The sequence below is a fragment of the Pollachius pollachius genome, assembly GCF_949987615.1.
Source record: "Pollachius pollachius genome assembly, chromosome: 1".
Classification (NCBI taxonomy): domain Eukaryota; kingdom Metazoa; phylum Chordata; class Actinopteri; order Gadiformes; family Gadidae; genus Pollachius; species Pollachius pollachius.
In genome coordinates this window covers 7,940,202-7,964,237 of record NC_136934.1, presented here as the reverse complement: position 1 = coordinate 7,964,237, position 24,036 = coordinate 7,940,202, and the positions used below count along the sequence as shown (strand labels likewise).

General features: G+C 50.1%; 1 protein-coding gene across 3 annotated transcripts in view; it reads left to right on the top strand.

Annotated features, from left to right (window-relative positions):
- tet3 (tet methylcytosine dioxygenase 3) overlaps positions 1 to 23,805 on the top strand; it is a 32,318-nt gene extending 8,513 nt beyond the window's left edge. The window contains exons 1-10 of one of the 3 annotated variants that reach the window (XM_079748501.1): positions 2,212 to 2,806; positions 7,279 to 10,198; positions 12,803 to 12,893; positions 14,689 to 14,782; positions 18,910 to 19,118; positions 19,604 to 19,754; positions 20,190 to 20,279; positions 20,656 to 20,793; positions 21,278 to 21,638; positions 21,986 to 23,805. In XM_079748501.1, coding sequence (XP_079604627.1) covers positions 7,327 to 10,198; positions 12,803 to 12,893; positions 14,689 to 14,782; positions 18,910 to 19,118; positions 19,604 to 19,754; positions 20,190 to 20,279; positions 20,656 to 20,793; positions 21,278 to 21,638; positions 21,986 to 23,775 — 5,796 coding nt within the window. In that variant the 5' untranslated portion in view covers positions 2,212 to 2,806; positions 7,279 to 7,326 and the 3' untranslated portion in view covers positions 23,776 to 23,805. Of the gene's footprint in view, positions 1 to 2,211; positions 2,807 to 7,278; positions 10,199 to 12,802; positions 12,894 to 14,688; positions 14,783 to 18,909; positions 19,119 to 19,603; positions 19,755 to 20,189; positions 20,280 to 20,655; positions 20,794 to 21,277; positions 21,639 to 21,982 lie in introns of those variants that run through there. The other 2 variants (XM_079748499.1, XM_079748500.1) reach the window with 2 other exon arrangements.
- Positions 23,806 to 24,036: the final 231 nt, after the last annotated feature.

Genomic DNA, 24,036 nt, shown 5'->3' with positions numbered 1-24,036 from the left:
CCAGAGGAAAACAGAGCAAGGGCGAGAAAGAAGACGAAAGGAGGGGAAAACAAGTTCAAGCTAGAGAGAGACCGAGAGAGAGAGAGACAGAGAGTGAAAGCCAAGTGAGAGACCGAGACAGAGCCGAAAGCGAGGTCGCTTGAGTCAGTTCAGTTCCAGGCCCGGCACAGCCCGCACGGAGCCACATGCTCGCTCTTATAGCGACAGTACGATAACACGGAGCAGAAGAACCGGACCGCAGGGATGGCCACCTCCGCTCCGAAACCTGCTCTCCACGCAGCAGGCTTCAAAACATCTGACAGCCCCGGAGAGAAGAGAATGACACAGGGCCGGACTACGAACGGGCCAGCGACAGCGACGGCAAGCGGGGAGAGAGAGCGAACGAGGGACGGGCATCACAATGGTCGCGACGGGGATGACGGCGTTGGACATCGGTGGAGAGATAGCGCTGGTTAATGGCGAACGGGCTGAATGAGGGGAAAGTGCCAAGAGAAGAGAAAACAGACAGAGAGAGAGAGAGAGAAAGTCAGGACAGCAGAGAAGTGTCCTGTCCTCAGCGAAAAACATGGTGGTCATCTCCGCTCTGAGGGGTTCCTCCTTCTTCTCCATCCTCTTCCTCTTCCTCCTGTTCCCGTCCTTCCACGCAAAATAATAGCAAACTCCCCGATATCGCACGGCGACTTTTCCTCCGCACTCCTGATCGCCATTCGATTGTATTTCCTCCAGAGATCCCCGGCTTCCCTCATTTCTTTTGTTTTTCTCCCACAACACTGCTGTGTTACGCGCAGCCTTCGTCCTCACCCTCCTCTTCCTCCGCCGCCACTGAGAAAAAACATTATCCGCCACTCTCGCCCTTCCTCGCTCAGCCTGCTCTTCGTTTTCCTCCCGTCCGTCGTTCCCGGGGCTGAATCTCATTGCCGTCGCCGTGGCGTGTGTACATCCTCCATGGCTCGGTGGGATGGAGCGCTGTCGGAATGACCGGCCGTTGTGGTGGATTATGGGATATGGAACGTCTCGGCTGTCTCTCGCCCTCCTCGCCTTTCTGGGTTCCTTCCTTCATTCCCTTGAAAGCGTTGGAGAAGGAAGAGAGAGAGGGCATGAGAGATGGAGAAAGAAGGAGAGACAGAGGGAGAGAGAGAGGTGGTTAGAGAGCTGGTTTCGATCAATCTCTCGCGCTGGTTGCCTGGGTGGACACGTTGACGGCTACAGGTTGTAACAGATGGGAAACCTCTGGGTCTGCTGGTCTTACTGGGAGATGGGCGCCGGTCCGACTGGTGTTTGTTGTAGATGTTACAAAACAAGCAAGAAGGACAACTACACCCCCACCACCACCTATGGTTGTGCCCTCGCTGCCCCATCCGTCCCAGAGATGACTGGTTCGCAAACCAGTCGCTCCGAGATGGAGGGAGACCTCTACGCATGGAGAATATGTCGACATAGACGGAGACGGTTCAACACCTCTCTTTCTAACCTCACTACCTTTTTTCCATCTTCCCCAACGCCGTCTCTGCGAGGTGGAGAACGCCACCACGCGCCTGCCGGCTTCGCTCGCTCTCGGGCTCGAAAATCACAAAACAACGCTCGCGCTTTCAACGCGCCGAGCTTGCCCTCACGCAGACGCCAGACAAATATAATGTAATAACATGTTGCGGGGGGGGGGGGGGGGGGTGGCAGTGTTATCTAATGTGTCAGAACACTATTTGGGTATTCATGGTTTTCCTGCAATGGAGAGAGACAGAGAGGCAGATTCTGCTGATTGGCCATAGTTGTGCTGCAGCGTGCTGTTTCTAAGGCTGCCGCTATAGAGTCCACCCCCTCTGTGTGTGTGTGTGTGTGTGTGCGTCTCTCTCTCTCTCTCTCTCTCTCTCTCTCTCTCTCTCTCTCTCTCTCTCTCTCTCTCTCCCTCCCTCTCTCCCTCTCTGTGTCTTTGTCGCGCGCTCTGTGCTGCTGCTCACTGCGCACTCCTCCATTCCGCCGTACGTACGTGCCCACATTGGCTCAGATAATGGCCTCTCGCTCTGCACACACACACACACACACACACACACAGAGCGAGAGAGAGAGAGGGGGGAGGAGGAGCGAGAGAGAGAGAGCGTGCAGCATAGAGCCTGTGAGAGCAGCAGAGGGAGGGGGGGAGGAGCAGTTTGGAGGGCGAGTGAGTGAAAAGAGAGCAGGGGAGAGAGAGAGAGAGAGAGAGAGAGACAGAGCAGGGAAGGTGGGGGCTGCACCGGGAGAAGCCGACTGCAAAGAGCCGGAGAGAATAGGAAAGAAAGGAGAGGCGATATTGAAAAGGATAAGCGAGGAGCAGGGGAGATAATCAGAGAAAACGGAGGGAACAGGACGAGACGGCCGTAGAGACAGAGAGAGGAGAAAGAGAGAGAGAGCGAGAAGCAGAAGGCGTGCAGTGTGTGTTTGTGTGTGTGTGTGTGTATGAGTGTGGGAGGGAGGCGGTGTGTGTCGTGCGCGAGAGGCTCTTAGCCGAACGTTGGGCTGTGTGTGTGTATGTGTGTGTGTTATTCTTCAAGCTCTGTGTGCGCGTGGTGTGTAAGCTCGTGTGCTTCGGCGCTCTCTGTGTTTGAGCTCTGCACAGCGTAGAGAGAGAGAGAGGGAGAGGGAGAGAGAGAGAGAGAGAGGGAACACAAAGTGAGATAGCGCAGCCGCGCACGTACACCTCGTCGCTCTGCACGACACTACACAGCGCTTGTGGCCGTGGCGACCGGCGACCAGGGAGTCTCATGGTGCTTTCTGTCTTGTCTCCCTTCTGCTGTGTGACCGCTACCTCTGTCTTGCAGACACCTAGAACCATGTAAGTAGCCGTCTCTTTCTCTCTCCCTCTCTGTCTCCATCACTCTCCCCCTCTTACTTTATCTCCCCCCTATCTCTCTCTTGTCTCACGCACCCTCTCGCTCTCTCTCGCTCCCTGCCTCTCTCTCGCTCCCGGTACACTGCTCACATATGGGCTTCATACTCCTGTTTTTTTCATCCTTGTGCTATCGCTGGAGTTGTTTCGTCCAAGTGTTTAAGAGGTGCACTCTCCTATACTGTACAATACCCCCCCCCCCCCCCCCCCCCCCCCCCACACACACACACACACACACACACACACACACACCACCCTCCAACCCCCTCTCTCCTTCTCCCCCATGTCTGTACTCTGTAACCTCCCCCCTCCTCCTCCCTCCCCCTCCCTCTTTAATTTAGCTCTTTGTTTGGTGCTGTCATCTCCGGGGGTCATCGGTGAGGGCCAACAGAGCACGTGAGCCTGGTGGAGGCTGTGTGTGACGGCCGATCTGCCGTTTCCCTGAGCGTGAGCTTGTTTAAAGAGCCGCCAACGAGACTAGCCAAACAGGTTCCACAGCTGCTAACGCTGTGGTGTGTGGATGTTATGGAAAGACTGTTTGTGTATCGCTGTGTGTGGGTGTGTTTGTCTGTGTTGTGTGTGTGTTTGTGTGTTTGCAGCTATACATGTGTGTTTGAGCGGTATAAAGAGTTATTCGATACTACTATAGTAGTATCGAATAATGATAGTGGTAGTACTGGTAGTTATGGTGATGGTGTTGTTGGTAGTAACTGTAGTAATATTCAAGTAACAGTAGTGTCATAATAATAATGAATTACATTTTGCACACTCTTGAACCAATTGAACTTGAAGCATTTAATACTAGTAGTTGTAGTATTAGCAGTGCTAATTATGGTGGTGGTAGTAATTGTATAGTAATAGTAGTAGTCATAATAATAATGAATATAATTTAGTGCATTTCTTGAACCCAATGCACTTGAAGCAGTAGTAGCATTAAAAGTAGTAGTAGTTATAGTGGAGGTGGTGGTGGTAGTAGTAGTAGTTATAGTAGAGGTGGTGGTGGTGGTGGAAGTAGTGGTAGTTATAGTGGAGGTAGTGGTGGTGGTGGTAGTAGTAGTAGTTATAGTGGGGCTGTTGGTAATAGGAATAGCAGTGGTAATCAAGATAACAAAGAATATAGTCCAGCGCATTTCTTGATACCAATGCACTGGAAGCAGTATTAGTAGTAGTAATGTTGACGGTGGTACTAATAGTAGTAGTAGTAGCAGTTATAGTGGTGGTGATAATTGGTGGAGTTGGTAGTAGTAGTTATGGTGGGGATAGTAGTAGTAGTAGTCTTAGTTATAGGGATGGTGGTAGTAGTAGTAGTAGTTAAAGTTCTGGTGGTGGTAGTAGAAGAAATAGTAGTTTTAGTGGTGGTGGTTGTAGTAGTAGTAGTAGTAGTAGTTATAGTGGTGGTGGTGGTGGTAGTAGTATTAATAGTAGTAGTTTTAGTGGTGGTGGTAGTAGTAATATTATTAGTTGTAGTAGTTAAAGTGGTGGTGGTTGTAGTAGTAAAAGTAGTAGTTATAGTGGTGGTAGTAGTAGTAATATTATTAGTTGTAGTAGATATAGTGGTGGTGGTTGTATTAGTAATAGTAGTAGTTATAGTGGTGGTGGTAGTAGTAGTAATATTATTAGTTGTAGTAGTTATAGTGGTGGTGGTGGTAGTAGTAATATTATTAGTTGTAGTATTTAAAGTGGTGGTGGTTGTAGTAGTAATAGCTGTAGTTATAGTGGTGGTGGTGGTGGTAGTAGTAGTAATATTATTAGTTGTAGTAGTTATAGTGGTGGTGGTTGTAGTAGGAATAGCAGTAGTAACAAAAACAACAATGAATACAGTCTAGTGCCTTTCTTGAACCCAGTGCTCTGGAAGCGGCGGCGGCAGTAGTAGTAGTTAGAGGCGTGTTATGTGTACATATTTGTGGGAGCATGCGGTCTGCCTCGTCAGAGCGCTGGGCTGAGCCCCGCTCCGTACGTCACGGGGGCACCAGGGCCACCGCGAGGTGCGTCCCCAGGCCCCTGGGGGTCCACCGTCTCCTTCCTGTACCTCACCTCACCGGTGAGATTGACTCCCACTCGGGTGAGTGGCCTGGAACCGGTGCTCAGTGCCTGGTTCCTCTAGTCTTACCGCTGTGTGATGGGGGTTTGGTTGGGGGGGTGGTGACGCAACGCCCGAGACATGTCATGTTTAGGCAGGAGAGGAATGAGGAAGAGAGATTGGACATTTGACTGATAATGTGTGTGCGCGTGTGTGTGTTCATGTGTGTGTGTGTGTGTTCTGTCCCCACACAGTGTCACAACACGACGGTTTCACACAACCGCCTCAGCCACTTCCCCCCAAACCCCTCCTCCCCCCCCTCCCCTTGCTTCTGAGCCATCTGATCCTGCTGATAGTTCAGAAGTGAGGATTCTGTCGTATTGCACGCCGGCTGTTGACTGGACCCCCTCCCCCCTCTCTCCGTCCATACTCACACATCCCATTAAGCTACCCTGCTTTACCCCCTTTTCTCCCTCCCCAGAATCCCCCCCTCCCTCCTCCTCCTACATCGCCAGCAGACACCAAGCACAGAAGGTGTGGGAAGTGAAAGGACGAGAGCATGCTGGCGCTGTAATGAATGAAATGTAATGAGCCACCACTGAAGGCCTGTTGCACTTCAAACAATACGCCGTAGCTATATGTATAGCCCTACTGTAACCCCAACTGGACTGGAGATCAGGGGTGAGGAAATCTGTTTCTCCCTGACCTGGTACCAGTTTTAGATTTGTTGCTAACAACAAGTTAACATTCATGGGTTTGGTTGTTTTTCTTAAGGTTGGTTTGGGTGGTTTTGAGGTCCAGACTCCAGACTGCATGCTTGCTGGTCTTGGGGGTCTGGCTGCGTGATGTTTGAGTAGTGGGTTATTCATCTGTTTTTTTTAGTCTTTGTGCCTTTCATGTCCTCAGAAGCTTGGCATTATGCCAGCTGGAGTGTGTGTTTGTGTGTTTGTGTATGTGGTGTGTGTGGGGGGGGGGGGCTTGTTTCAGACTTTAAACGGTTTGCGTCTGAGCTTACATTTACATTGTCCCCTTTTAGCTGTGCTATAACATCATATAGTATTTTGACTTGGTATGTTAGGCTTGAGGTACCGCCCTCCTGGACTCTGTCAATCATTCCTCAGGATAGACTTTGAAACACTATGGCTTCTTGAACCTATTCAACACTAACTTTGGATAACTGATTGCCAACAGATGAGGTATTTCCATTTAACATTTAGCCACATCTTGTGTTATAAACACCAACTAGGTAGACCATAGCTGGCTGCAGAGTAACTCACACTGTACAACCTGATTTATCTACCCAATCTATTAATTCGCTTTAAACATAGGTCATACCCACTCTGAATGAGGTCATTATTCTCCAAACATTGTCCTCCTTTATGTCAGGTCATGCTGGAGCCATATTGCGGTTGCAAAATTACAATAATTATATTTCTAGTTTTGATAGGTTTATAAAGCTTTGCGGCTTTGTTTCTGCTCTAACACTAGTTGCACACACCAAAGGTTTTGAGGGTCTGCAGCTTACAGTTAGGCCTCCTTAAGCAAGATGCATAACTTCAAACTCTCTTTAAGTTCCTTTGAGTCAAAGTGTCTGTTAATAGTAAATCGCCATATTTACAATGTTGAATTCAGTTATGAGGTGTTACCTCCACCAAGTAGGGACAATGGGACAAGCTTGGGCCCAGGTATTATTGGTCCCTGTTCAAAGTTTGGGCCATTTAGTTATGCTACCTTGCTCATAAAAAAAGGTTTATTAGATAAAGAGAGAATGGTCAAATGGTTTATAAGCTCCATCAGGGCAGAATAAAACGAAAATACATGACACATTCACATGATACATTCATTTACCAGTACACAGATTCACAGAAATCAAGTGATCTCACAGTTCATATACTTGTGACTCCTACACTGGCCTGTTGTGTAAGGACTTCTGTAAAGCAATTGTGTTTTACTTCCTTTTACAGTGAATGTTCTGTGACAGACTAGTGACTAAATAACCTCCCCACATTTCTCTTTGTAAATTAATTGAGTTAAACCTAAACAGTTGTATCCTACATTTTTATCAGTGATCATTTATTCTGTTATATATATTCTATAACATATGTGGTACATGTTTATTCCTAGTGTGTTGCAGGGACCTGTATCGTATTGGTATACGACACACTTGTTATGTTAACGTTTGTATTACATCACCGTGGTATTTCCTAGGGCTTTGTTTTCCTATATTTTGTACCTGCTTGTTTTTCTTGAGTTGTGTGTGCTCGTGTCTCGAGCACACACAAGCATGTTTCCATGCTTGTCTTTGTCAGATGCACTTTCCCTTTAAGGGCTTTTTAAAGTTGATGGAATCCTAATCTGTCATGACTGACACTCATCTCTCTCCATATTTCTCCGTTAGACTGTTTTGGAAGCTGATTCGTTGGATGGCCCCAGAAGAGGAGGCCAGATGGAAATCGGGTCACATGACCGCCTCCAGGAAGGCATGCTGAGCCTGGAACGGGCCAATGGGGCGAGGCGCTACCCAAATAATGAGGATCCCTCCACGGAATCAGAGCAGCAAAGGGCAGGGAGCATACCCCCAGGGCAGGGCAAGTTCGGCAACCCCCAACAGCAGCTCCCCTGCTGGAAGAGTCAGGGTGGTGCAGCTCCTGGTGAGCCTGTCCACCAAGCAGACATGGAGGACGCCCACAACCTTGTGGCTTTCTCTGCTAGCCTGGACTCCTTGCCCCCCTCCTCGTCCTCCTGCGCTGCCGTCCCAGTGAAGCCCAACCCTACCAAGCTGTATGAAAAGTTCTCCCAGGAGATGGACTCTGATGGTGTGGAGGCCAGAGCCACTGCAGGGGCGCCTAAAGGAGGGGTCAAGTCTCCAGAAGACATTAACACTTTACAGACCGCACTGAGCCAGGCCAAGCATGGGCACAAACCTCCCAACTGTGACTGTGATGGACCTGACTGTCCCGACTACCTGGAGTGGCTGCAGAAGAAGATCAAGATGGCGGCCAATGAAGATAACATGCCCTGCAAAATAAAGAGAGTGGCTCCTCACTTACAGCAGCCTGATCTTCAACAATCCCAACCCCACCACTTCCCTCAACCCCAGCACTCTATGAATGGAGCCCACTCCGTTCATAGTGTCTCTACACCGTACCAGCAGCACCAAGGGCACCAAGGATCCCATCCAGGTACCCTACCCTGCACCAAAGCTCCTATTCCCTGCTCCCCACAGGTGCTCTCTATAGCCAAGGAAAAGAATGTCAGTCTCCAGACAGCCATTGCTATAGAGGCTCTGACCCAATTGTCTGGCACCGGTCCACAGGCTGCTGGCTCTCAAGGCCAGGCCTCAATGCCAGGTCACATCCATCAGCATTACCCACATGCTCATAATCACCCTTCCAAGCCTCAGAATGGAACTCACTTCTACCCATCCTCCCAGAGCCCCCTCCTGTCCTCACGTTCACAATCCGTCCCACCAGGGCTAAACCCAAGCCAAGAGGCCATGGTGTCCTGGGAGCAAAACAGACCCCAGTCCCAGGGTCAGCCAGCCCACACCTCCCCTCTTCCATCCTCTAACTCTTGCTTTCCGAGCCAAGGGAAACCCCCGGGCTACAGCCCAAACCCCCAGCAGTGGCAGGAGGGCTCCGGTGCAGGCCCCACCAGCCAGAGGAACCAGTGGATGCCTGCAAACTCAGCTCCGCCCAACATTAGCATAGACCCCATGTCTGAGCTTAAACAGTTGCTTGGGGACAGCAGTGGAAAGTTAGGCAAACCTCGCTTCAAGCATCCTGTCCAACACCAATATAGCCCAAGTGAGAATTTCCAGGCCCAGGGCCATCCAGGGTCTGCCAGGATAAAGCAGGAGCCAGACTCGGGGGAGTATTACCATAACATTGCCACCATAGGACATTATGGCAAAATGAATGGTCAACAGGGCCAGCACCACTCTGGGCCACCGTTGTCTCCTGGTCAAGCAGCAATTTGTCACTCAACTCAGGCAGCACTGCAGCAGCATCTTACCTACAAGAGGAACCTCTTTTCGAACCATGCTCCTGGCTTTGGAGGGCTCGACGAGCGGTCTCCGTCAGCTTGCCAAAATCTAAAAAAGTGGTGGCCTCAAGTTGGACCTGAGGGAATGAACCCCCTAGCAATCAAACAGGAGCCCAAGGAACCCAAGAAGAAGAAGGCCACTCAAAGCAAATCCACGAGTGGGGTGCCAGCAAGCCCTCAGACGCCCAAACCCAAACCAATAGTTATCAAGAAGACCAAGCAGAAAGCCTCCTTGCCAACCTTCCTGCCTCAGAATCAGATCAGTGTAGTGAAACCCTCACCCCATGCTCTGGTCAGAGCCCCGTTCCAAGCCAGTCTGCCAGCTGGTTCCTTCCCCTCTCTGACCCTTCCAAGCCTTCCCTCTCAGGCTGCGGCTGCAGGCCTCCCTGCCCCAGCCAGCTCTCAGGTATCCACATCCATCCCCCTGATTATCACCTCTACTGCTCCTGCCTTGTCCGACAACCCTCTGGCTCCCATGGGTCCTCCAATCCAGCCTGCTGGCCCTGAAACCCATCTTAAGAGAGAGACTGATGGCACGGCCCCTACTGACAGCAGCAGTACCCCCACCACACCTCTTACCTCTACATCCAGCACCTCGCAGTTACCAAGCCTCAACCACGTTGACCCAAAGTACGAAGACCTGATGCTCCAGTTTGAGGCAGAATTCGGGGATTCACCAGCTCCGGTGCTCCCTGCAAGCCAGCCCATGGAGCAAGCCCCGACAGCAGCTAAAGCAGTGGAAAGCAACGGTCATGTCAACGCCAACTCAGGACCTGATGGGTTCTCGTTGTCATCGAACACCCAGGCCGATCCTCTCGGCCTCTCCGCCCCACCCAGCTTTGAGCCCAATCTAGCAGGACAAGAGATGGAAGTCGACGCAAACAAAACAGGGAGCCAATGTGAAGCAGCCTCAAGCCTGGCCTCTGAAGTAAACCCTGCACAGGTACAGCACCCGAGGGACCAGGCACTCTCTTTGCAGATTCAGCAGACTCTCCTGCAGCAGCAGCAGCCTAAGGCCCTTGAAGACCCATTCAACATGCCCTTCTCGCCGCTTCCCAAACGCATGAAGATCGAGAATTCTGGAGGGCTGACCGTGCTGTCCACCACCTGTTACTCAGAGGAAGACACACCCACTAAGGATAGTCTACCCTGCTCGCCGTCCCTCCGAGGTTTCCTGGAATCCCCTCTACGCTACCTGGACACACCCACCAAGAACCTCCTGGACACGCCTGCAAAGGACCTGCAGGCAGAGTTCCCCGTCTGTGACTGTGTTGGTGAGTTGGCAAGGTTACTGCTATGTGCATTAAAATACATTGGGTTGTCAATGCAATGCTGAGCTAAGATTGTAAATATTGTAAATAACAGCCAGAATGTAAGCCATGCATGGAATACGAACGGTTCAAACAGTACGAGTGTTTCAGGTCATATTATCAGATACAGAGTTCAGCAGAACACCCACGTTTTAACATATTAACACAATCCCCAATTCTACACGACACCAACCTTATCTAACGACAACAACATTTCCTATCCACCAAGGGCCACCAGCACTCTTAACACAACCTCGATCTGAGCAGAGCGAGCATCCTGTCACTATGATCATGATTAGCATATCCCCTCCCACCTATTGCGCTGCAGAGGAAGTGGGGATCGTTATTACATCAGTGCCACTCACCCCACCCGCGTCCCCGTCCCCACTCCGACATCAGGTGACGGGATTCCCTTCCCCCCCCAGCTCCTCGCTCCGGGCGCCCGGCTGCCTGTGTCTGAGAATGCGGGCGGCGTTGCCAGGGGTGGGCGGCCGCTGTGCCCAGGGATACAGTACCGTCCACCCCAGCCTGTAACAGTGGGAGGCTCTTGGGGTTGTGCTGGGGAGTGATAGGGGCTGGGAGAGGGAGCCTATTGTGTCGGCCCAGGCTGTGACAGGTTGGCCTATCAGAGCAGAAGGCGCTCACTCAGCCCTTTGTCAGGCCGGGTTTGCTTTACAGAGTGGATAGTGGCTGCAGTAGAGCAACGTTTACCCCTGGTCCACACTGACCACACTCATTATGTTACTGTATATGGAGACGTATGTTCCAGTAACTCTCAGGATAGTGTTTCCTATACGTTATAATTATTTCAGCAGCAACTTAACGGGATTGAATGGTGTAAGCACTTCTCCATTGTGTAGTCTATAGGTTTACGTTAAAAAGCAATCCGAATATCTTATGTGCTTTATCACTTTATCCCTTCTTTGCCTCTATCTGATCAGTTACAAATTCAGCACATTTGTTAAAGAAAATGCACTTTGTTAATCCCAGACAGTAAATGTTAAAATCTGTAAGCAAACACATACAGTGATGGTGACAAACCTACACACACGCTTATATTATTCCAACAGTATTTACAATCTAATATGCAGTTTCCAACCGCCTCACACGGCAGATAACGCAAATCCACCTGCTTAATGCTTTCCCGCTGAAATATTCATGGAGTTGGCATCTATAAATAATGTCCCTTGTATGTGCGGGAGACTCTTTGAAACTGTTAGGCGAAAATAAAGTCAGTTGAATAATGTACCGATTATTCATACGTATTTAAACGTACAGAAACGTATACATACGGTATACAATGCCAGGCACAAAGAGAGGAGATTCAGCCTTCCACCCTTAATCCTGGCAGCCTGCATAAGAGCCTGCATTAGTTAGGAACCCAGTCCTCCGTTGTCCCTAAAGCACACAGAGTGAACACTCCGTGGGGGGGCTAGCAGCTGTAGGGAAACACTATGTGTGTACTTCAACCACAGGCCTTCAGATTACCGGCCCTAATGCTCACGTTAATACGTGGGCGGCTTTAATCTCCCACTGGAATTTGTTATGACTAGGCTACTTCCTGCTCGGCGGCCACACCCTGGCTCCTCCCACTTGTCGTAAAAATGGAATGTGACCTCAGGATACACGGCGGAGTGTGACAGCGGCTCACGCTCACACACTGTTTACATTGCAGTGAGTTTGACTTGGCTGCGAATGCTGGCGCCCGTTCACACACCGCAAAATTAATCCTCCGCAACCTTTGTAAACAACCAGACTCGGAGTACAACTGCTCTGCAGTATTTCTATAGTAATTGTAGCAAGCCTGTATATACTGTATGTTTTAAATACAAGTATTTATAACTTAACAATAACATATATATACGCAAAAAATGAGAAGCACATGGAGGCAGCAATACTAGGGCAGAAAGGGAATTGAAAAAATCTGTTTTCAACGGCAGTTTGCCGCGTAACAATGTAGTCTCGTTGAATTCAAATGAGTGCACTGACCACATCAGCCACACGCCAATGCACAATTTATTTGCCTACAGAGCATTTAAAAGCCCCTACACTCACAGCCGCTCTGTCTGGTTTTCCACCATTCCCTGGAGCAGCTGTAGCTATGTTCTCCTCACTTGCACCCCCCCCCCCCCCCCCCCCCCCCTTTCACATGCGTGCCTTTGTGACCTCAGAAAGATAATGTCTAATCCCCTTCTCCTTGTTTACTGAAACACTTCAAATACTGCAGTTCTTGAACTTCTTGCGCTACCTTTTCATCTACAGGTACCTTTTTACCCTGCCTGTTCACTCTGCGAAACGTCCTTGAGTATTTTAAAAAGCACTATACAAGTTTAATGTATTATTATTCTAACAATTATTTTTATTATTATTAATAATGCAATTATTATACAGCCAACCGACATGTATAAATACGTTGGGGTTAGAGCTTGCCGTCGCATTAAACCAGAAGAGTGCTCAGCATGTGCTGATAAGAACAGAATGAATGTATCTGAGAAAAAGGCCGTGGATGCCAGTGTCTGCCAAATTCTTCAATAGTTAACACTTTTTACTGGTTCTTCCCTCGCATAGAGCAAATCCTGGAGAAGGATGAGGGTCCGTACTACAACCACCTGGGGTCTGGACCTACCGTCGCCTCCATACGGGAACTGATGGAGACCAGGTGGGACTCCTGCTGATCGCTTGTCTTCTCCCCGTCCCCGTCCCCCCGTCTCCCCTCTCTTGTCTTGCTAGTATTGCACCTGTGTTACACATTGTTGGCATGGCAACCATTTTACGCTCCACCCCTCCCTTTGTTTACACACACACACACACACACACACACACAATGAATGCAATAGAGCACCCTTCTTCCAATTATTAAAACCACTGCAAGCTGGGGGCTAGCATTTCATAGCTGAGGGCTAGCATCCTTCTAGCATTTCATAGGTGTGACATCACATCGCACTAACACCCTCTCTCCATTCCTCTCTCCGTCCCCTCCTTGCGCTTCATATCTCTCTCCATCTGTCTCTCTTATCTCTCTGCCTCCCTTCCTCTATTTCAATCACTCTCTTCATCTCTCTCTCTCTCCCTCTCTCTCTCCCTCTCTCTCTCTCTCCCTCCCTCCCTCCCTCTCTTTCTCTATCTCTCCCTCCCTCTCTCTCTCTCTCTCTTTTTCTCTCTTTCTCTCTCTCTGTCTCTCTGTCGGCTGTGGCCTGCAGCTCTACTCTGCGCTCCTCGTTCTCTCTGCTGGTTTCACTTATTGTGCCCTCAGGGGAATCTGTGACCTAGAATCTGGCTGAGGAAACAGGAAATATCAACTGCATCAGAAGGTCCTGCAGATGTAAAAAGAGAAGAATAGAAAGATATACAATAATGCTGCGAGTGAGAAGGAGAGACATTATTACTAAGAAATGAGAAGGCGACGAGGGCAGGAGGTATTGGAGGTGTGGAAGAGTTATATGGCTTGGTCACCACGCTTCAGAACTTTAAGTCACACTTGTTTTTTTTAAGACACACTTGTATTGTTCAGTGAAAGATTTGTTGATGTTCAAAGTTAGCCTGACAAGCATGTGACAGGCAGGAGGTACTATGACTGCTATGAGCGCTGGGATTTGGCGCCACGGTTGCAGCTCTACGGGCGTCCATTATTCAGGCCGAGGGTATGTGTGGAGAGCAGTGACTCATCAGTCTCCAGAGGGGCCGCGGGGACCCGAAGGAGAGGGGGGTTCCGGGGGGGGAGTCCCCTTTTGTTGGTTTGATGGGTGACGTAAAATCTAAAGCCTTGCATGACCCTCGGCTGACCTAACCAAACTCTTGACCCCTAGCCAGCCACCCCTGTAGAGACAGGAACCCCTTCCCCCAAAACAAAACCAACTATACGTGGAAGGTGGCTGATGCACACACACTAATACCCCTTGGGGTTGAAGTTTTGGGAGTGACAGGCCGGCAGCTTAGAATCCCCCCACCACACACCTAACCCCTGCGCTCCGCTTACTCGAAAACACACACGCATGCACACACACACTCATACGGCCAGTGGGCAGTAGGCTTAATAGAAAGACCCCAAAGCTAAGGTGTGAGGTTCTATGCTTGATGATTAGGATACTAGACTAGGGGATGTGTGATAAAATACTAGCGGTTTCTGTTCATGATATACACTAGAGTTGTGATAATACGATAGAGGTGTGTGGTGCTCGGTTGCACTTCCATGCATGTCCTCATGAATCTCAGTATCTCCATGTCAACTCTGCCGTCACCGGGGCTGGGTTTGCTGTCGGTGACAGAACAGCCCATTATCATGATAATGAAGCAGTGAGCGACTCCCTGCAGAAAGCTACCAGGCTGTATCCCTGTAGGGGTCCATGAGTTATATGCCTAACTTCAATCTGCTTCTCGCTTTGCATACAAAAACAATGTACCCAAACGACAAAGAGAAACGCTTATTCACCCTGGTCCTCGCCTCGACTGTACAGGTACGGAGAGAAGGGAGAGGCCGTCAGGATCGAGAAGGTGGTGTACACTGGCCGGGAGGGGAAGAGCTCAAGAGGGTGTCCCATCGCCAAGTGGGTAAGTAGTCTCACACACAGGACTGCAGTACCGCTCTGAGCCACCGGGCCAAGAAAGTGACAAGATGAAGCAATTGGAACAAGGGCCAGGGTTCATTCATGGCCAGGGAAGGAATTCCTGGCTTCCTCAACGATGCAAACAAATTGATAGGAAATAAGAATAATAATAAGAATTAGAAAATGTACAATTTTAATAGTGCATGACCAGATTATTCTATAAAGCCAGGCAGATCTATGGCCCTTTGTTTTCAAACCATGGAATGCCGGTCTTTCCATTACCAGTTTACACCCACCAAGTTGGGCCTGTGATTGGAAATCTCCAGAGTTCAGCCAAAGCACAGTATACACGCCTCCTAGTGAGTTGCGGTGATGTCAGTATAGGAAACACAAAATAAAACCAACGCCATGCAAGCAGAGTATGGCTCGAGTTCTCAATAGCTTGCTTGTTATTATTTGTTCGTTCCTATAACTTTATAATTATAAAGGTCATTAATGTAATGGTCAGTGAAGGTATAGATAGAAGCGCACTGCAGAGATTTTAGTTTGACAATATCCGCTTGCCAAACAAAATACCTCTTTGAAGAACGACACAGATTATTCTTGTTTTAAAGACCAGACATTGGAAAATAATTCACACTATTAGCTGATATTCAACGTGTTTTTTTTCCTAATTAAAGGTCATCGCATGGCTCTCTGGAAATATGTGTTTAACATTGTCTAATGTGTAACCAAGACTTATCTATAATTAATTGTCTCTCAATGAGCTACTGAGATAAGAGAGCAAAAAGGGGGAGCATTGAACATTCTTCAACGTGGATATGATTGTGTGTGTTCCGTCTGTCTGAAACCAGTCTCCTACATTAATCAATCCCATTCATGACAGGTTATAATATACAACTTAAAGTACAACAGGATGTGTTGTTGTGTCATCGCCTCAAGAAAGTCAGTTAAAGACACACCTTCAAGTAGAAAGCCCTAAATTTAGATCACAGCCACGCTGGGCGGACGTGCCAAGTCAAACCAAGTCGAGCCAAGCCAGCACATGTGTATGGATAAGGGCCACTATTGCTTAAACTAGCGAGCAAGTCATGTGTTTTGGTGGAGAAGCTTTAGAGGAAGGCCTGGAGGAAGGGATATGATTTTTACAGTTGGATACTTTAAAAATCAAGCTCAATCGGGGAGGATTCACCAAACTGCCTGCCCTTGCTTAAGGAGTGCAAAATGCTCTATACATAAGGCTGAAGTTTGAAGTATATTAATGTGACAAAGCCAAGTAGCTCTTAGCTAAAATGTTATCTTTGGATGTGTGTTTACTGTGTTGGGTAAGGACCCTCTGAGTAGCACCTAATTGCTAATCATGGAGAGTGGGAGCTACCAAGATCAGGGGGTACAGCAGCAGCCAGCCCCTAACAACCTGATTACACTGACAGACAGTCAAGTGAAGTTATATGACGTCAGAGTGAGAGTGTGAGTGTGTCTGTGTGTGTGTGTTTGAGTGTTTGTGTTTGTTTGGGGGTGGGGTTGGGGGGGGCACGTATCAGTAGTTACATTCAGGAGCACCCTGCTGTTTTACAATCACGGGGTGACAAATGTGTGTGTATCTGCTTGTCACTGCTGTCACTTAAAACACACACACACACACACACACACACACACACACACACACACCTACCTCCCTAATGGATTTATGGATTCAAAACAGCTAACCCAATTAGCTATTTTGAAGGTGTTTTTCTGTGTGTGTGTGTGTGTGTGTGTGTGTGTGTGTGTGTGTGTGTGTGTGTGTTGGTGTGTGTCTTGCAGTGTGTTGATTGTGCGGAAGAGATTAAATAGTGAGAAGCTATCTAGATTGGATGTAAACTAGATTTCTGTAATCAACGCTTTGATACTCAAATCAATTGACTGTGAAAAGTTACATTACTATGTTATAATTAGATCCTTATCCAAAGAGGGACAAGGCATTGATAAATACATTTCTTATATCACGCTCTGTGCCTTATCATAGTGGGACAGGACAGCAGGTTGAAGAACAGTGTTGTGAATGACCTGTAGCATAAAGGCTTAGTTATGGTTGTATGCAGGAGCGTCTATATCAATTGAAAATATTCGGGGCTGTAGCCCAGAAGTTATGGTCCTTTTATAACTGGGGTTCGGGGGTTTCTCCCCCGAGAAAATTTGAAAATCGGGCTGATGAACATGCAATTGAAACATAGTTTGAGAAGTAAAGGAAAGACCAATCGTCATGTCTGACTCACGTCGGGGCAGGCCTACTGATTAGGTTAATGTTAACGTTAAGGATAGGGAAGTGCACCACATATACCAGCAGCCAAAATGAGACATTAGAAAAGCCTGTAGCCAAATAGTCATGCGTCCACCCGATGTCAAGTGGACCGGGTTGAATTCACTCTGCGGGTCTCCTGAATCTGTGCAAACTAGAGCAGCACTAAACCGCAATATCGACGTGATGCGCTATGCATAGAGAATCAAATTTGCATTTTTGATTCTCACATTTTGCAGCAAATGATTCTAAATCTGCCCATAAATGTACAAGTCAGAATTGTGCGGTTTTCACTTGCTACAATATTGCATCTGTCAGTTGTCAAATTTGCTGAACAAAATGTTAAACTTCAATAATTGTTCATAGTCAACTTATATAGTCCATTTATTTAAGCTCTCAACAGCATAACCATACAGCTTTGCCACATCGACGGGAAAACACGGCACACGCAAAGTACATCCATGGAATCAGCCGTTCAAAGCCAGTCTGCATGAATCGTATGACAACTGGATGGCAGGGAATGCGGACAAGGAATACACCGCAGGGGGGAACATGAGAGCCCCAGCTCGCCGCATACTAATAGCCTGGGTGCTTAAAGCGTGGAACAAGCTGGATACGGAGCGGGTGAAAAACTCTAAAAGTGTGTGTGTTTGTGTGTCACTCTGTTTGAGCCTGCATGAGAGTTCAATGTTGTCATTAGCTGTTACGTCTTTCTGACCAATCGCAGTTCAAGGCCCACCTGGGCTGTACCACTTCGGGGGGGGGGGGGGCGGGGGGGGGGGGGGGGGGGGGCGCTCATTTACTCTCCTCTAGACAAAATCGAATTGGTTGCGAAGTTGACCCGGCGGCCCGAAACGTTAACGGCCCACAGGAAATTATCTGCGCGAGCGCGTGTGTGTGTGTGTGTAGGCGTTATTCGATTACCTGGTAAACATGTACGGTAATATTCGTACTGGATTAAATAATACATTTGATAGTATTTCCCATCGTTGCTGAGCAAGACTTTTGTTCGAAAGTTCAGTGATAGAAACAAATAAAAGCCTGGGCTATTGAAGTTTTACGGTACCACTGTCATGCACCTACCCGATGTCAAGTGGACCGGGTTGAATTCACTGCAGGTCTCTTCTTATATCCATCTTACCAAAGATATTTTATTACAGTCCTTCTCAACACTCTCTGATCTCACTAAAAGGCTAGCAGCACGAAACAGCATTATCGATGAGATGCGCTATGCATAGAGAAGAAAGAATACCGACGTTGAGTTTGCAACATTTTGCAACAAATTATTCTAAATCTGCACATATATGGACACTTCAGAATTTTGCGGTTTTCACTCGCTACAATGTTGCATCTGTGGCTGCTGGTAATTCAACCACAAATAAGTGAACTCTACGGGGCTATTTTCAGCATTATGTTTTTGTTTTTTTTGATGGCACCACAATCCGGGGCTATTCCCAAAAGATCCGGGGCTATAGCCTCGAATGCCCAGGCCTCACAACGCGCCTGGTTGTACGTCAGAGCAACGCAAGGGGGTTACGGATCCATTACGTCCTTGCGGACCCTCCCTGCGTCCACCGCAAGGGCCTGACGTGCGCCCCCCAAAAATTGTAACCTTGCGTCGAGGCGACGCAGGAGCAAGGGCTGTGATTGGTCCGCTCACTCAAACCCGACGCAGAACCAAAATAGGTTCACGATTGCTTCGAACCGCCTGCGTGGTCATTGCGTTGTGTCGGCGTGGAACCATAACTGAGCCTGAAGTCCTCGATCCTGAAATACATTTCAAATCCTATCGAACCTTCTCAGTTGTAAACACACCATCTCCTGTCCTCCCCCCCTCCTCTCCGCTCCAGGTTGTCCGGCGGGGCAGCGAGACGGAGAAGCTGATGTGTCTGGTCCGCCACCGCATGGGCCACCACTGTGCCAACGCCGTCATCATCATCCTCATCATGGCCTGGGAGGGCGTGCCCGCCGCGCTGGGTGACAAGCTGTACCGCGAGCTCTCCGAATCGCTCACGCAGTTCGGCAACCCCACCAGCCGCCGCTGCGGCCTCAATGACGAGTGAGTTGGGTGGGGGCGGGGGGCACACCACACCCACGGTTCCTTAATGACGTGTGTCTGAGTTCAGTGGCTTTCGGCTAAAAGCTTCTCCTTCATTAATTAATAGCAGGAAGGAACAAGGTGCCAAAGTAGTTAAGCTCACTGAACATTGCAGTCGCTGATGGTAGGGAAATCTATTTTAATATCATTGGAGAAAAAAAAGTATATGCATGAATATTATTGTGTTTAAGGGGTATTAGAATGGTGGTAAAAGACAAGACAATCACAGCCGTATCGCCAATTGAGATTTATCTAGAAAAAACATGTTTCTGTATGTACACATTCTGTATATGTGTGTATTTTTTCCACAACCTATGTACTGGGATCTTACCAACAATTGTTTACAGAGCGTTCCACCCACCACAGCTCCCAATGCCGTCTTAAAGCATCACCCTGCCCCTACTCTTCTAATGCCTGTTCCTCGCGCTCTCTGTCGCCCCCTGCAGCCGGACGTGTGCGTGCCAGGGCCGGGACTCAGAGACCTGTGGCGCGTCCTTCTCCTTCGGCTGCTCCTGGAGCATGTACTTCAACGGCTGCAAGTACGCCCGCAGCAAGATCCCCCGGAAGTTCCGCCTGCAAGGCGAGCGCCCCGAAGAGGTACCCTGACCGTACCCTACAGTCGTCAGCACGGTGGTCGGGAATCGAACAATATGTCGCTGTCGGTTCAGTTAAGATATAACAACAACGAGGGCTAGGATAATACGCTACACGGTGCTAAGTACTATTTTTAAGTGCCAGGACATAGAACATACAATAAGTGCGTACATACTAATACACATCTTTATTTGCGTGTACTTATTCTTCATGTTAATTTTTATTGATAGGGTTCAATCAAGGTAAAAAAAGTATCAAATATAATATATCCGGTGAAATTACAATTGATTCTTATTTTAATATTTTAAATAAAGTGTCCCACCATCTGCTGCTATGGTCAGCAATTCCTCCTACCAACGAGTTGTCATGTTGTTGTGTTGTTGTGATGTTGTGTTGTCGTGTTGTCGTTTTCTGACTGGGTTGTGTTGTGATCGACAGGAAGACAAACTCAGGGATAATTTCCAGGAGCTGGCGACCGAGGTGGCTCCACTGTACAAGCAGCTCGCTCCAAAGGCCTTCAGCAATCAGGTGACTGGAAGTGCACATATACACACACACACTATGGCAAACGCACATGTGCACACGTACGCACCTTCACAGACGCACACTCATTGCAGGTATTCCAAATGAATATCAAGTTAATATTTGCGTCCAAAATCTTCCACATCCGATACAAGGTCTGTGATTGATAAAGGTCATCTTTATTGACATAATATTTAATCAGATATAAATAAATGAATATATATATATTACCTAGCTATAGTAAAGCTTATCTTATGAATATATATCATCACTCCATCGAATTGAATTGAATAGAAGTTTTACTTTATTAGCCAAAACTCATCTCGACACACCCTTAGCCTTTCCATGACCTCTAACCCCGTCCTCTTGTCCTCTCCGCCAGTGCCTGACCGAGTCCAGCGCTCCCCAGTGTCGGCTGGGTCTGAAGGAAGGCAAGCCATTCTCCGGGGTCACAGCCTGCATGGACTTCTGTGCCCACTCTCACAAGGACCAGCACAACCTCTCCAACGGCTGCACAGTGGTACGTTCCACTGCTGTTTACTACTTAGTTACTCAGTCATTCAGCAGACGCTTCTTTCAAAGGCCCGCTGATCGAATTCAGCATTCAGTCATTAAACGGAAAGGTCGGGTGTCGGGGCGTCTTGCTCAAGGATGCCCAGGGGTAGACTGCTGCCACCGGAGACTGGTGGCAGCAGTCGCCGGTTAAGCAACGCAACGCTAGCCTTTCTCAAACAACTCTTTAAAGTTGAGTCATGGGCGCCCCAGTGGCTCACCGGGTAGAGCCCGTACCACATAGGCTTAGTCCTGATCGCAGCCACCCGGATTTGATTCCTGCCTGTGGCCCTTTTCTGCATGTCCTCCCCCTCCATCTCCCCTACCGTCCTGTCTATCTCACTCTATCATAAAGCAGAAAAAATGCAAAAAGAAAATCGTAAAAGAAAAAAGTTGAATGAGTCACTCGGGAAAGGTCCCCGTCCAACCAATCCTCTCCCGTCCACTCTCAGGTGTGCACCCTCACCAAGGAGGCGAACCGGCAGGTGGGGGTGCTACCCGAGGACGAGCAGCTCCACGTGCTGCCGCTCTACCGCATCTCCACCTGCGACGAGTTCGGCAGCGAGGAGGGCCAGCGGCTCAAGATGAAGACGGGCGCCCTGCAGGTGCTGCAGGCCTTCCGGCGCGAGGTGCGCAAGCTGCCCGAGCCGGCCAAGTCCTGCCGCCAGCGGCGCCTGGAGGCCAAGAAGGCGGCGTCGGAGAAGAAGAAGGGGAAGCTGCAGGCGGCGGCGGCGGGGGAGACGCCGGAGAAGACGGTGGTCAAGGTGGAGCGCGTGGTGGCCGGCTCGCCGCACCCTCAAGGCAATAAAACAGGTACGAGATAGGATTCATAAAGACTATTGGTACTAAATAGACATTTTATTATCCTGGAGTTAGTCCAGCGATCTGTCCTGTTCTTTTGTACGAAAGAAATGGGCCAGATCGCTGGACTAACTCCAGGCAGCACCGTTTTCCCAGCCTCGCTGTGATTAAGGGGTCAGCCAAATGACAAGCTTTAAATGTGGATGAAAGAAGTCCAATTACTTCACTTCAAAGTGTAATTTACATCCATTAAAAACCTGAACTCTGCCTGCCGTGACCAAATGTGTATCAACATTTTATTAAAAGATGAATAGTGCTCTTTAGTAACTTTTACTTCTACTCTTTCAAACGTACAGCAGTCGTGAAACAAGAGATGAAGCCCATCATTAAGAAGGAGCACTTTAAAGGCTCTATGGAAGGCTACCCTGCACAGGCAGACCCTTACAACGTCTACCCCCACCCAGCCTTCTATGCAAGGGGAGGCCTCCCTTCCAACGACCAGCCATCTCCCAACGGGCCGGTCAATGGCTACCACCCCAATCTCACTGCACTGCCATACGGCTACTACAACTACCCTCAAAACGCACTTTTCCGGCCTCAAATGAGGACCTACGAGGGGATCAGAGGCACTTGGTCCAAGGCGGGTTCCAAGGGTGTCCAGGAGGACAAGAAGCCCGACGTGCAGAGCCTTCAGGCCCAGCTGGTGCAGTCCTGCCCCCAGGGACACCCCGAGCAGCAGCACCCGGAGGTGGCCCACCAACGCAGCGCTTACCCCCAGCAGCAGCCGCCGGAGTGCAACCAGTCCCGTCCGTCCTCCGTCTCCTCCGAGCACTCCAACAGGGGCAACCCGCAAATCAAACAGGAGCCCATGGACGTGCCTGTGTATGAAGGAACCGCGCCCGGCCAGTCTGCCGCCAACACACCCAGCACTACTCCCCAGCCTGGTGCCTGGCCAGGCCACATGCCAGGCAGCACCGCTGGCCCGATGGGCTGGGATGAGCATGGGAACCCCCGGCCGGGCCCAGTGGTCTCGCCCTTCACCCCAAACAAGCAGCAGTCCTACCAGCAGCCGCCGCAGCTTCCGTCTCCTTACGTCCAGCAGTGGACCTCCTTCCCAATCTCAAACACCTCAATGGCCTCGCCAGCCCCTTCCCCCTCACCCTCGCTCAAAATACCTCCGTCCCCGTCCCCCTCGCCACAGCCCGGCACCCCCCGTCCTTCCACCCCGCAAGCAGGCATCGGTCACTCGGGCCTCCCGCCTTCAGGCACTTCTCACCCAGGAACCCCCCAACCCGGCACCCCACGTCCAGGCACTCCCGGCTACTGGCCAAGTCCTGCTCCCAGTCCCCAGCCCAACGCCTGGGGCGTGGAGCCCGCGGGGTACAACCCTGCTCTGAAGCACAGTAACCCTGCTGGCGCTTACCCCGGCAAGATGTGGCATAAAGCTGGGGAGAGTCGCTCCTCGACACCCCTCGGGCTCCAGGAGAACGCCTGGAAGTCGTGCGGCGGTTCGGCGGCAGGCAACACCCCTTCCCCCGCCCCGGAGGGAAGGCTCTTCCCGGACTCCCTGCAGCAGTCGGAGCAGGCCTTCTGGGACCCCGGCCGGGAGCGAGTGGAGAGCGACGCGGACAGCATGAAGGGCCACGACGACGACGACGAGGTGTTCTCGGACAGCGAGCACAACTTCCTGGACCCCAACATCGGCGGGGTGGCGGTGGCGCCGGCCCACGGGTCCGTCCTCATCGAGTGTGCCCGGCGGGAGCTCCACGCCACCACGCCGCTGAAGAGGCCCGACCGGTCGCACCCCACCCGCATCTCTCTGGTCTTCTACCAGCACAAGAACCTCAACCAGCCCCACCACGGCCTGGCCATATGGGAGGCCAAGATGAAACTGCTGGCCGAGAAGGCCCTCCAGAGGCAGCAGGAAGCCGCTCTCATGGGCTACTCCGCGGAGGAGATCAAGGCCCTGGGGAAGAAGCGCAAGCTGGAGGGTCTTCCCGTGAGGACAGGCCCGGGGCTCGGACTATCCATGGACAAGAGGGAGGGGCCCGCGACGAGGCTGGCTCCCACACTCAACACCACCTCCACTGTCACTGTGTCTCCCTACGCCTTCACCCAGGTCACGGGGCCCTACAGCCGGTTCGTGTGAGGGCGGAGACTCCGTGTGATCCTGCCCAGGTTGGTGGTTCGGGGGGGGGGGGGGGGGGGGGGAACATGGTGTGTTTATCCCTGACATCGGTTCCGGTCCAACATTTCTCCCTCGGCGGACGCCCTTGGGGAGGATGGACAGTTTTCAGACTTTTTTTTACCTCATGTCAGGCAGCGGTTTGGGCTTTGTGCCGACGGACACTGCCTGTGGTGCTCTTCCTCTCGGCCGTCGTGGGAGGAACTCCATAGCTTCTCGTTGTCC